This window comes from Trichomycterus rosablanca, chromosome 18, assembly GCF_030014385.1.
Source record: "Trichomycterus rosablanca isolate fTriRos1 chromosome 18, fTriRos1.hap1, whole genome shotgun sequence".
Classification (NCBI taxonomy): Eukaryota; Metazoa; Chordata; class Actinopteri; order Siluriformes; family Trichomycteridae; genus Trichomycterus; species Trichomycterus rosablanca.
The window spans coordinates 9,795,870-9,809,750 of NC_086005.1; the positions used below are offsets into that span (position 1 = coordinate 9,795,870).

General features: G+C 36.2%; 1 protein-coding gene across 7 annotated transcripts in view; it reads right to left on the minus strand.

Moving 5' to 3' along the window:
- Positions 1 to 1,146: 1,146 nt before the first annotated feature.
- Positions 1,147 to 13,881, minus strand: part of gramd1ba (GRAM domain containing 1Ba) — a 68,187-nt gene continuing 55,452 nt past the window's right edge. For 4 of the 7 annotated variants that reach the window (XM_063013593.1, XM_063013589.1, XM_063013592.1 and 1 more), the window contains 14 exons: positions 13,036 to 13,139; positions 12,653 to 12,922; positions 12,447 to 12,562; positions 11,165 to 11,321; positions 9,514 to 9,694; positions 9,159 to 9,302; positions 8,917 to 9,032; positions 8,663 to 8,805; positions 6,733 to 6,836; positions 6,359 to 6,562; positions 5,823 to 5,913; positions 4,402 to 4,509; positions 3,282 to 3,402; positions 1,147 to 1,591 (listed from right to left, as the gene is read on the minus strand). In XM_063013593.1, coding sequence (XP_062869663.1) covers positions 1,514 to 1,591; positions 3,282 to 3,402; positions 4,402 to 4,509; positions 5,823 to 5,913; positions 6,359 to 6,562; positions 6,733 to 6,836; positions 8,663 to 8,805; positions 8,917 to 9,032; positions 9,159 to 9,302; positions 9,514 to 9,694; positions 11,165 to 11,321; positions 12,447 to 12,562; positions 12,653 to 12,922; positions 13,036 to 13,139 — 1,937 coding nt within the window. In that variant the 3' untranslated portion in view covers positions 1,147 to 1,513. Of the gene's footprint in view, positions 1,592 to 3,281; positions 3,403 to 4,401; positions 4,510 to 5,822; positions 5,914 to 6,358; positions 6,563 to 6,732; positions 6,837 to 8,662; positions 8,806 to 8,916; positions 9,033 to 9,158; positions 9,303 to 9,513; positions 9,695 to 11,164; positions 11,346 to 12,446; positions 12,563 to 12,652; positions 12,923 to 13,035; positions 13,140 to 13,881 lie in introns of all 7 variants that reach the window. The other 3 variants (XM_063013591.1, XM_063013595.1, XM_063013590.1) reach the window with 2 other exon arrangements.

The window sequence follows — 13,881 nt, forward strand, 5'->3', positions numbered from 1 at the left end:
TAATAGCATGTTTGCCATTCAATATGAGGCAATATCAGCACATGCCTAGTCTGCACAAATAGCAGAATCAGCAGACAAACTAAAACAATGTATTAAACATGATTTACGTAACACAAAACAGAACAATATAGTATTAAAATAAATAAAAGTAGAACACAAATTGGCAACTCAGAGTGGTGTGAAGTTTAGAGGTAAAAAAGTTGCATATTATAAGCAAAAAGAAATACAGTACGGCATCTCTGAGAAACCGCAAAATGAAATACAGTCTGGCATCTCTGAGAAACCGCAAAATGAAATACAGTACGGCATCTCTGAGGGAACGATCATGCAATCAGATCTTCATGTTTACAGGCAACAAAATAAGGAGAAGTAGCTACTTGAGACTCATAAAATAATCGTTACCGTAACGTGGATGCATAATTAGCACCATGGCACAAGCTGTCAGGGATCCAGCCCTGATTTTCCATGGAAGCCTTGTAAAAAGGTAGCTCTGGCAACAAATGGACTGAATTTCTTCAAAGAAATTAAATATCTGTGTGTTCATGACATGAACTTTCACATTCTCCAAGCTGTGCATGTTGGGAAAGAGAAACCAGCGGTATACTTGATGTGAACGTGATGTAGCATGTGCATTCTGTGTTCTGTAAAAACATCATTTCCCAATTATAGCAGTAAAGTTTCACTGGAAACAACCTCACCTGATGATAGACTCTAGTTTATATATGCTATATGACCAAAGTATGTGGACACCCGAAATACGCTTGTTGTGGACAGAAATTATGAGGCTTTATTTTACCTCGTCCCAATTTTAAACTTGAACTTTGCAGATCATCTTAGCCAATAATCTGTAAGTTGATTACTTTGGTAATCTAACCACCACAACTGGAAGTGCTTTTTTAGCTATAAAGCTAAGCACATAATCACAGTATTTGATTTGAGACACAGCTTCTGAAAAATGTACCAACAGTGACTAAAAGCTTTAAGAGGCCAGCAAAATATAAGTTTTAGTCCAATATCTTCATAAATAAAATACTCATTCATTCCATGCCAGTAGGGATGTTTCTTTAGCTGTATGAAAAATCCTGTATGAAAAACCACATCATCAGCTAGCAGCTTTATGTGCACACATCTGCATATGTGCTCATCAAGTATAACACTGGTTTACACGTATGATATTGATTATAGTTCGGTATCGTAACCTGGTCCCGGATTCCGAAAATTTCTATCAAAAAGTGAGGAAGTGCAGCTGGGACGTTGCTGCATGTGCGTTCAAAACTCAAACAAGTCATTAAATGAATCATGACTCATGAATCATTTTTGGCCCTGGTGAGCAGGATTATAAATCGTTCTGAATCTTAAACTTCATAGGTTAGTTTTTGCAATCCAGTTCACTCAGTGAGTGTCTCTGGTCCTCCGATGGAGAGAAGAAGAAGAGATGTATAAGAAGAGGCAGCTTCTGAGGTTCCTCCACGTCTGGTTTATTGCACCATTCAGCCGGTGAATCAGTGAATCATTATCGACTCCTTTTCTCCTCGGATTTGGAGTCCCTCATGGTGATTCCCTTCTGTAGGTTTAGTAAAGAGCCTTTCATCTGTTAAGCATGGAAATGTAGCAACTCTGTCACAAAAAAATCTCATGCAAATAATCCGGTAAGCTCCAAAAATCTGAGTGCACTACCAGAAGCTTGTTGTTTGTAACTAATATTATTAAAAACTGCGTGTCAATTGACTACAGTACAGAAAATAATGTGCAATCAATAGTGGAACTCAAGAAATGAATCTCCTTTAGTGCAAATATTAGTTAGTAGCTATATTATTGTGTTATATTCAGTTTATCAAGGGCTGCTCATTCCCAATAAAAAAATTACCTGCATGCAGTTTATACGTCTAAGGCTGCCAGGTTTTTCCTGTCCAGATCTCAAATCCCATAACATGTGGGAATAGAAAATACTAAACTATGATCATGTATAATCATGTATTAAGAGTAAAAAATGCAACAGGAGCATGAGCACATGGAGATGAAGAGTTGTCCGAAATGCAATAAATACACAATTTCCACTTTTGCGTCAAATTAAATGTTTCTTTGAATAATCAAAATATTGACCACACTGTTTACCCCCTGCTTCTTCATATTTACTGGCCTCTTTATTAGGAACACACATACTGTGAGAATGTGTAGGTATCTAGTCGGATAGTTGATTTTTTTTCCCCATGCATTTTTTCCTCCCAGAATTGATACTGGGGTGTTCAAAATCCCAACTTTGCTGTACAGAGCTGTGTTGGGATTTTTTAAACAGTATGAAAACCATTACAGAGCAATAGATGGGCTACTGTCAGTAATTGTATATCCACAACATGCATCTATATGGCAAGTGAAGCCTGTAATACAGTATATTGCTATAATGAATAGTTATGTGTAATGAATAAATAAGTGGCTGGTATATATTTAAGATGGATGGGTGGGTGGATTGGATGGACGGGCGGACAGACAGATAGCAGTGTGTTGGGGTTTTTCTTTTTAAAATACTGTTTAAACTTACTGGCCTCTTTATTATGAACACATACCCTGATAGCACTGACACAAAGGTACATTTACAACAACTACACTGTTGTACCTGCTACACTTACACAGGTACAGCACCATGTTAGTGCCAGTGCAGTGGTCAGAATGGTCCACCACTCAAACATTATCTAATCAGTGAATCAGGTGTAATGTGGATTATTTTCAGATAATAAACAGGGTACAAGGGGGTGACAAAGTGTACAAAGCAACACATGGGCTACATATACTGTATATACTTGTGTGAAAAGCAAAGAGTTGTAAACAGCATATTTTTCTAAAATGTCACGCCCAAATTTTCCTTCATTTACTATAGAAGTTAAAGCCTCTACAAACAGGTGTCTGAGAACAGGCGAGTCTTTCACCTCTATTAAAATTTAAAGTGTGTAATAACTTGAGATATGAGACATAGACGAGTGTGAAATGAGACGACGGCTGTTAGTGGTGACAAAATGGCATAAAAATCCACCTACGCCTAAAATAAAAATGAGTTTTTCTCATTTCTGTAATGAGTTCTTTTGAGTAAATTGAGTGAAATTGCGTATTTATTTCTGCTACCTGATTACTGTTCTTCGTAGTGCTCTCAGACTTTTGCATCCTACTGTCACTCACTAATGCAATGTTAGGGTGTAATGTGCTTTGATTAGAATGAAAATGAGAGAACGTTTGTGAAATTTTACGATGCCACATGCAGTCAAATTTAACAATCTCGCTGGATTTACCTCATCTAACATAACCACTGAAGACTTGATTATCTCCCGCCACTTCTCCAGCTCATCGTCATGGTAACGCTGCTGCGCCTCCAGGAGCTGAGCCCACTCCATCTGCGTTTGAGGAAGTTTACTGCCCGCAGACACACACACACACACACACAATATGACTATTTAACAATAGGGCTCTCAGTTACCCAAGTGTTTAATTTTATTCTCATTAACAAGTCTGTTTAGGATCGCTTTGAATTTACAGAGAAACACTGGGCGCAAGGCAGGAAAATCCCTAACAGGGCACCATCCATCGCAGGGCTTTGGTCACCCTGCCCTCAGACATAGCCAAATGTGTCTAAAAAGACACCTGGCCGGTCGATAGCACAGCTGAGGTTTGAACCCAGATTTCAGCAGTGGTACGCGCGTTAGCATAATAGACAGAATAATGCTGCGTTATTAGCTGCTTAGTAAGATTACTTCATTCTTTGGGGCTTTTTTCATATATAACTGGTGCTGATGTGTACATCTCATTTGTATACACAGTCTTATGCAAGCGTTCAGACTCCCTGCTTAAAATTCCTTCTTTGTTGAAGTTCGGATTAACACATTTTCACAGGCAGCTCATTTTAATTATTAGTTATTTGCTCAATTTAACCAATTTAACATAATAAAATGTAAATTTGGCATATTAAACACACATAAAAATCATAGTACATTTATTATTTTCCCCAGTGTGTTACATTCAGCAAATAAAAAGAAATTGTGCACTGAAATTAGCAAGACAAATGAATTTGATCGAGGGTGTGTAAACGTTTGCAAGACTATACAGTAGTATGTCAAATGAGGGCTATTAAACCTTGTTAGCAGTCAAACACATAAAAACACATGGATCCGAAGTTTACATTACAAAATCTGATGGGTCAAAAATATACTGACATCAAAACTAATGTTTGATTATCTGTATCCTTTCATCACAACCAGACACTTTTTATATTCAAACGTAATAACTTAATAAACAAAAAAATACCTGTTACGTATAACCATATGTAAACCTTTGACCACATTAGTACTCATTTCGCTGGGCACCGTACAATCTCTACTAGAAATATGGTTTTAAGAATGTGTCCTGTGTCCATACCTCTCCTGAGTTCTCAGGCCGTGTGCTGATGCTAAGCTCTGTGTGGTGTGTTCTAGTGTCCACAGCTTATAGAACAGCATCATGTTGAGGAAAACCAATAACACCAAGCTGTGAAGACAAACACCCACCACATTTAACCAATGTGCACATCACAGCCTGAGAAATTTTACATTGATTTACTGACACCTAGTGTTAGCATCCAGTTGTTTCTAGCATAGACATTACTACTAATCTCATAGACTTTACTGTACGTAGTTAATAGTTTCTGCAGCTGCATAAAAAGTGTTTATACCTTACACAGATCCTACACGATGCAAAAAGACAGAAAGACAGAGTAGAAAGAAAGACATAAACAACCAAAGAATTCAGAAATATATACACTTTCAGTTATATACAAACATTAAGCAAGACACAGACTGAAAAAAATCAGACTGACGTGAGACACAAACCAAAAAGAAACCAAATTCAGACAGACTAAAATGAGAGACACTGACAGACAACTATAACTAATTATCATTAGCTGTTAGTTAGAATTATCACTACCAAAAATATTTCTATTAATACTGCAACATCCAAAAGTACTATTACTAGTGACCGTCACCCAGCCACTAATATTAAAATTTCAACAAAAATATTATTTATTTATTTAGTATTATTATTAGTATTATCAATTACTTCTTATTATCATTGTTATTATTATTAATATTACTATTACTGTTGTTATTGTTGTTATTATAATTATTACTGTTATTATTGTTATTACTGTATTATTATTACTATTACTGTTATTATTATTACTGTTATTATTATTACTGTTATTATTATTATTACTGTTATTATTATTATTATTATTTTTACTGTTATTGTATTAATATTACTATTATTATTATTAATTGTACTGTTATTATTACTGTTATTATTATTACTGTTATTATTATTACTATTATTATTTTTATTACTGTTATTATTATTATTACTATTATTATTTGTATTACTGTTATTATTATTACTATTATTATTATTACTGTTATTATTGTAATTACTGTTACTATTCTTATTCTTCTCATTATTACTGTTATTATTATGATTATTATTATTACTGTTATTATTATTATTACTGTTATTGTTTGTATTGTTATTACTTTCATTATTATTACTGTTATTATTATTATTACTGTTATTGTTTGTATTGTTATTACTTTCATTATTATTACTTTTATTATCATTATTATTATTACTGTTATTGTTTGTATTGTTATTACTTTTATTATTGTAGAAACCTCTAGAATATTTGGAAATGGTCCACTCAGCTATCTGTAGTTTAAAAATACAAAAAATAAATCAACACTTTTGTTTTTTTTTCTTGTTCCTGAGTTTGTGTAATAAATGGAAAGCTTGATGATAAAGTGAGAATGACTCACACAAAGCTGATGATGAGCAGAAGTTTGGAGACACTGTAGAAAGCAAGACTTCCAGAACCATGATCAGGGAGATGTCGTGTCTGTGTGGATCCTGCATGATTGAGGAATATTCAGGAAAAAACACAATTATTATAAGTACTTTTAGAACCTCTGCAATGTACTGTAAATGTCCAAAAGTATGTGGACACTTGATGATAGGTTTATTGGACATCCTGATTTTAAAGTCAAAAGAGCATTAGTGAGGTCTGGCACTGATGAAAAGGTCTGGCTTACAACTGTTGTTTCAGTACAGTCGCATCATTATAATTTTTATCAGTGGTTTTGTACATCTCTTAGCAACGGGTATGATTACAACGCCCAAATGTCATAGTAAAGAGGGGTGTCCACATATAGGGTATGTCCCACTGAGATCAATGATATGAACCATGTCAGTTCATCTTTTAAATCTTATGTAAATGAAGTGGGTCATTTTTCCTATTGAAATATGGGACATGTATCCAAAATGATGACGAAAGCATTGAATCATGAGGTCTTACCTGGTACATGTTTGATACGTTTAATGACCTCCTCGTCCTCAGCCGTGGTGATGGCACTCAGCTCCTCATCCAGATGCTGCGGCCTCAGGTGAGAAGTTGGCCTCTTCCGGTGTCGCCTCACAGTGGACGAGCGCACCACTTTGGATTTAGGGGATTGTCTGTGGGGTTCTGTTAGTGCCACCTCTACCTTACTCAGCTCCAGTTCTGAAAAAAAACACAAAACGCTTTTAATGTTTTGATAGACTTACAGCTGAAGTTAAAAGTTTACATACACTTCTACTGCCACTCAGTAAAAACTATACAAGTCAGTAACCACTGCTGTAAAGAGATCATATTTGTTGTAGTAAACAGACCGTTGGACTTTAATCCCGTACCTAAATGTCTAAAATATTCATCCAGGCCACTCCAGAAGTTCCTCTCTATGAACCCCTTGACGAGACCCCACGGCTGCTTCCTGTAGCGCAGCTCGGTGGAAACCCTGTACCAACACACAATCACAAAAATAAATAATGACAATTTCAAAATCAAGTTACAATTTTGAATATATTATTAAACATTTTAGTTAAAATATATAACTTTGACTTACATTCTTAAGCTTGATTGTTTTACAGATAAGTAGCAATAGTTAAATAGAGAACGTGCTATAATAATATAATCATTTTATAAAGATTTTAGGATGTTATAATCTAATTTTATACAAAAATAAATTTTTAACATACTTACTTTAGTATGTTACAGAAACATAACATACTTTACCATGTTCTTAAGTTTTGGAGCAAAGTTTAGAACGTGTTAGGAGGTTTAGATTTTAATACTGTGGTAATTAACTGTTGTAACTGTTGTGCCTCACATGTCCTCTGGAGGGCAGTGTATGTAAATTTCTATCGAATCTGCAGGAGTAACACTCGGTCTAACAGCAGTCTTAAGGCTTAGATTTAGGAATGGGGTTTAAATTACATAATGAGGTTTAGATTGAGTAATTAGATTTAGGAATGAGGATTAAATTCAAAACTAAGGTTTCAATTCAGGAATGAAGTTTAGATTAGGAATTAGGTTTAGATACAGGAATGAGGTTTAGATTTAGTAATTATATTTAGATCCATGAACGAGGTTTAAATTTAGCATGAGGTTTAGATTAGGAATAAGGAATTAGGTTTAGATACAGGAATGAGGTTTAGATTTAGTAATTATATTTAGATCCATGAACGAGGTTTAAATTTAGCATGAGGTTTAGATTAGGAATAAGGAATTAGGTTTAGATACAGGAATGAAGTTTAGATTTAGTAATTATATTTAGATTCATGAATGAGGTTTAAATTCAGCAATGAGGTTTAGATTAGAAATAAGGAATTAGGTTTAGATTTAGGAATGAGGTTTAGATACAGAAATGAGGTTTAGATTTAGGAATGAGGTTTAGATACAGGAATGAGGTTTAGATTTAAGAATGAGGTTTAGATTTAGGAATGAGATTTAGATTTAGGAATGAGGTTTAGATACAGGAATGAGGTTTAGATTTAAGAATGAGGTTTAGATTTAGGAATGAGGTTTAGATTTAGGAATGAGGTTTAGATACAGAAATGAGGTTTAGATTTAGCAATGAGGTTTAGATACAGAAATGAGGTTCAGATTTAGGAATGAGGTTTAGATTTAGGAATGAGGTTTAGATACAGAAATGAGGTTTAGATTTAGGAATGAGGTTTAGATACAGGAATGAGGTTTAGATTTAGGAATGAGGTTTAGATACAGGAATGAGGTTTAGATTTAGGAATGAGGTTTAGATACAGGAATGAGGTTCAGATTTAGGAATGAGGTTTAGATTTAGGAATGATGTTTAGGAATGAGGTTTAGATACAGGAATGAGGTTCAGATTTAGGAATGAGGTTTAGATTTAGGAATGAGGTTTAGGAATGAGGTTTGGATTCAGGAATGAGGTTTAGGAATGAGGTTTAGAAAATGAGGTTTAGACTAGAAATAAGGAATTAGGTTTAGATACAGGAATGAGTTTTAGCTTTAGGAATGAGTTTTAGGAATGAGGTTTAGATTTAGGAAAAAGGTTTAGAAATGAGGTTTAGATTCAGAAATTAGGTTTAGATACAGAAATGAGCTTTAAATTTAGGATTGAGCTTTAGGAATATGGTTTAGATTTAGAAATAAGGCTTATGAATAAGATTTAGATTCACGAATGAGGTTTAGATTCATGAATAAGGTTTAGATTCATGAATAAGGTTTAGATTCACGAATGAGGTTTAGATATAGGAATGAAGGTTTAGTTGTACTGTAAGATTGGTGCTGCTGGTGTCCCACCTCAGTCTGCACTTGTTTTTGGCCACTCTTGTTAGCATGTAGCGGTTGAGGGTGTAGAAGTAATCATGGTATGGGACATCATGAGTGATCACTTCAGCATCGATGATGTAGCACTCTCCTTCCTGACTGGCCTTGTACAGAGTCTGCACCAGAAACATAAAAACAGAAACTAAACCAACTACTTTAATCATTTTCTTTAATGGGATTCTTTTATTTGTCATTAATCTGAAGCTCCAGGAGCATATGAAGCTCACCTGAGTCTCAGTGACTGTAGCAGTTTTGGGAGCTAGAGGGTTTGTAATGGAGATGGTGTACATGATCTCTCGACTCTGATCCCCCGTCTCTTTTTTCCATGGATGATACACCACATCTAAGGATGCAGAAAATCAGAGATTTACCAAACGTATTAATGAATTGTGTGTAGTTAAACTTGAAGAGAGATTTGTAATGTATGTTAACAGGATAAATAAAGACGACTTGGCTAACACATGCTTACCAGAGAGGCGGCGTAGCTCGAGAAAGTCCCTCATAAACTGGGACTCGCTGAAGAGAAGATCATACAGCTTATCCACACTAAACTTGTAGACCTCGTTGATGTAATGCTTTCCATTCAGGTCATCATAGAAAGCTTGGACTTCTCCTGTAATAAAGGCAAAAAGAAAAAACAGGAGAAAATGACTTCTTACCACCTGGTAAAGTTCAGCTGTTGGTTATAAAAGCAGTGATGGGATAAATTGGACCATTGATTGCAAGAAGTCAGTGCCTGACCTCATAAAGGTTAGGAAATCACTTGTGTGGATTCATGCATTAAACTTTTAAAATATTGGTGAAATTGGTAAAACTGGCAGTACCTTCATCATGGGTTTCCGAGGAGTCGCTGAGCTCGGTGGGAAGGTCTTCATTATCGTTGAGGTCGAGTGAGGGCGAGGGTACTAGGGCACTGGATTTGGAAAACTTGTTATCTGGTAATGGTAGAGGTAGGAGATCCTCCGGAAGACAGCTGGGGAAATCTTCCTCTGGAGGAACTTCATACTAGAAAAAAAAAAAGAAATATTTTATTATGCACTGTTGTGTATAAATATTTGATTCATGTCATATTTTAACTATTAGCTATTAATGTCATATTTTAACTATTAGCTATGAATGTCATATTTTAACTGTAAGAACAAATGTGATATTTGAGTTCAAACACACTCAACGACATTTTGTATTGATTTAACAAATAAAAATACCTTAATATTATACATTATCATTTCTTATAGTTTTAGTCAATAAATCAGATACAAAAAGGAAAAAGTACAAAAGGAAAATAAAAGAAAACATGTCAGATTTGCCTATGATTTTTATTTGCATAGATGCAACCACAGTTACTTGCTAAATGTATAAAGGTAGTTTTGTCATACTGGGTTTAGCCATAGGGTCCATGCAAACACAGTTGGCTGTGTGTGAGGGAGGGATGATCGAACAGGGTCTCCCACTGCTGCTATGATGATGAGGTTTGGTCACATGGAGCCTAGAGTTAATATCTGTACGGCTCTATGTGGGAACACAACACTGGCAGGTGATAACAAGTGACCTCAGATTGGACAATTGTCAAATGGGAGGTGTGGTGACTTGTGCAAGCAGCAGCAGATTCATAATCGGGGATTGGAAATGACTAAATTGGGAGGTAAAGTGGAAAGAAGAAGAACCTAAAGATCTGAGGCAATGAAGTATTTAAGAGAAAGAATTCAATGTACTGAAGGAGAAAAAGCTCAGTCTTCATCGTGTATCTATTACTCATAGTCAAATAAGCTATTAATGTTACTTTTATATATTAATTACTTACACTTAATAAATAATTATTTTACATATATTTATGTATTGTTTAAGTACAAACTATGGAAATGGATATGTGGATATGTAATCATAGCAACCATCATATCAAAGCAAGACCAGAACAGATTATTAAAAAAAACAATTTAGGCGCTCGGGTGATGTAGCAGTCTGTTACACTAGCCTGGCACTGTTGTGTGCCACTGGTCTGATGTAATACAGGCACAATTGGTCGTGTCTGATAAAGGAAAGGCTGGTAGCAGCTGCAACAGTGACTCACTGGCACAAGTGGCAGAGGAATAATTAAAGTATAGCATGTTCCTCTGTGTGTTTTAAGGCTGGTAGGTGAACAAAGCCTAATAGATTCAATCATATCAAAGGGGTATGAGCTACTCTTCAAATACCCAATATTTTAAGGCATGGGGGAATAATATAAGGCAGAACACACGCTTCAAACTGATTTGGCGAGACGTTTAGGGAATTTAAGATTGAACCCTGATTTGAAACTCTTACTTGTCCTTGGTTCATGTGGCCTAACCTCACCTAGAAACCCTATGGTAAATAACATTGACAATATTGTATTCATTTTACAAAAATGAGGAACCCAAAACAATAATCAGCACCAGCTATTACATTTTTGTCATTTTATAACCTTCAGTAGATGATTATTAGAAATGTGATCATTACATTGGCAGGTGTTTCACTGCTGCCTGTAGAAGGAAGATTATTGCTGGTGAAGGATTTCTTGGGCAGCTGGGGACTGGCATCTGTCTTTACCACTTCTGGGTTTTTGGCGCAGGTATCCTGTGCGTCGTTCTCCTCGGGCGGGATCTCTTCACAGTACCTGCACCAGGGAGGGGAGCAACAGCTGGAGGTCAAGATTATCAGCTCGGGGAGATAGACCGACAAAGTCATACACATAATGATGGAATCTGGTGACAGCTAGCTGGCTTGCTAAAAGAGTGTATGGATGGATAGCTGGGAGAATGGGGAAGCAGATGGGAAGGATGGGTGAGTGGATGGAGGGTTAATCATGTTGCTAGGATGGATGGATAGACTTTGCTTCAGACCTGATTTTTAACTACATTAGTTTCCACCTGAATTTTTACAAATTAGATTCTTATACTGGAAAATTTGTGGATGGTTGAATGAATAAATGAACAAATGAATGAATGAAGGGATGGTTGAATGGATGAATAAGGGATGGATGGATGAGACTGAGACCTGAGTCTCCCATGCTTAATGAATACATGAATATATGGATTAATATGATGAATGAATGTATGAATAAATAAATGTATTTGGATTGCATATGATAAAGCAAAAATGCGTACAAGTATATGACCATGTACACTATATGGGCAAAAATGTGTGGACACCCCTTTTAAATTATTAGATTGGATTTGTCCTTCAACCCACTGTTACCAGATGTAGTAGATCTATCAGCAAAATAAAATGCATTTATTTATTAGGGTTTTAACGTCATGTTTTAGACACTTTGATTACATTCATGACAGGACAGGTAGTTACTGGTTACACAAGATTTATTAATTCAAGTTTTAATGTCATGGACAATTTTGTATCTCCAATTCACCTCACACAGACACGGGGAGAACATGAAAACTCCACACAGAAGGGACCCGGACCAGTGCTACCCACTGAGCCACTGTCCATCAATACATGGCTCTATCAATTTGGTGAGGTGGAACCCGCCTGTACAGGTGCCTGAGCTCAACCCAGCTGAACGCATTTGGGATGAATTGAGTGTTGATAGCAAGACAGGCTTTCTCATTTTGGTGGGTACAGATTCCCAAAGACACACTCCAAAATCTTGTGAAAAGACTTTCCAAAAGAGTGTAAGCTGCCATAGGCACAAAGGCCAGGTGTCCACATACTTTTGCCCATATAGTTTAAAAAAAATAGATGACATCTAGATGGTATTATGTATATGAGTTGGGGCAAAACTCACCCCATGGTGTTAAAATCATCATCTGGAGGTACGTAATCCTCATCATCACTCGTTAATCCGAGCTCATTGCCATAGCACTGATGGACGAAGTGCCACAGCTCCTTCGGACACAGCGGCTACTCAGAGGAGCAAGAGGAAGAAGGAAAAAACATCAGTGATGCAGTAATAGTGTCATTTTGATGTTTGGTGCTTTGGACATGTCATACCTTTTCCAGCAGAGCGTTCTGCCAGAGTCGAAACATCATCATGTAGGTGCGGTCCCGCGCTCCAAATGAGGTAAAAAAGTGCTGCAGCAGAAAATACAGAACTATGTTTAGATTTAGCAGAGCAAGACAATGGTGCTGGCAGAACGTTTGGATATCAGTGATGTTTTTTCTAACCTTATCATTGTCAGTAGAGAGCTGGATAGCATTGGGAATCAGACGTGCTGTCTTCTCCTTCGTCATGGAGCAGATGTCTTTCAGACGTACCATCAGCTGAACACACACACATAAACACACAGAACATGACATTTACAAACTACTTATTTAAAAAATAACCAGAAGTTACAAAGACAATCATGAAGAAGTAAGATAAATGAACTAGTCACCAGTGTTTCCCAGCGAAAGATGTTGCTGTAGAAGCAGATCCAGTTTTCGGAGAGGTAGAGGCGACCCTGAAGGAGGATGTCCCTCTGCAGGGCACATGAGTAGTCTGCCAGGACAGAGGTAGGAGGTTAGTTGGGTTAAAGGCTGTGACACCTAACTATGTAAAAGATTTAAAGACGTTGAACAAGCTGACAAAAGATCAATGTTTTCGTAAAGACTCTATGAATCCAGGGATTCTCATTTGTACCAAATACAAATGAGAATCAAACAAAAGACAAACATTTAATAAGCTTGGGCATCCCAGTCCAAAAGACTTGCCATTAATATGATATAACAACCTCCACTCCTCTTGGAGAGCATTTCACAAGATATTTTGGAGCGTGTCTTTAAGTCAAGCACTGATTAATTGATGTTGATTGCAACTGACATTCTAATTTATTCAGATGTGTCCATGGGATAAATGTTACATCTCTGTGCAGGCCACTTAAAGTTCCTTTGTACCAAACCATCAAACTCATCAAACCAGGTCTTTCAGACCTCACTTTTAGCACAGTTCCACAGTCATGCTGGAGGATAAAAGCCTGTCCCAACATGTTTTTGATGGTATGGGTGTGGCTAGAACACTTAAACTCAATAACTAAAAGAGGTGTCCACATACTTAAAACCCATTATATTACTGAACTAATGAGCTGTAATAAAGTAAATATAAAACAGTTAATTGACACAATTTGCTGTTTGCACTTCATTTAGTGGTTGATTTTTTTGTACACATTAGTATTCAGACCTGGTTTGGGCATTAAGGATCTTGAGTAGTGCAATGACAAATACTCAGCTATAAGTATAAATAA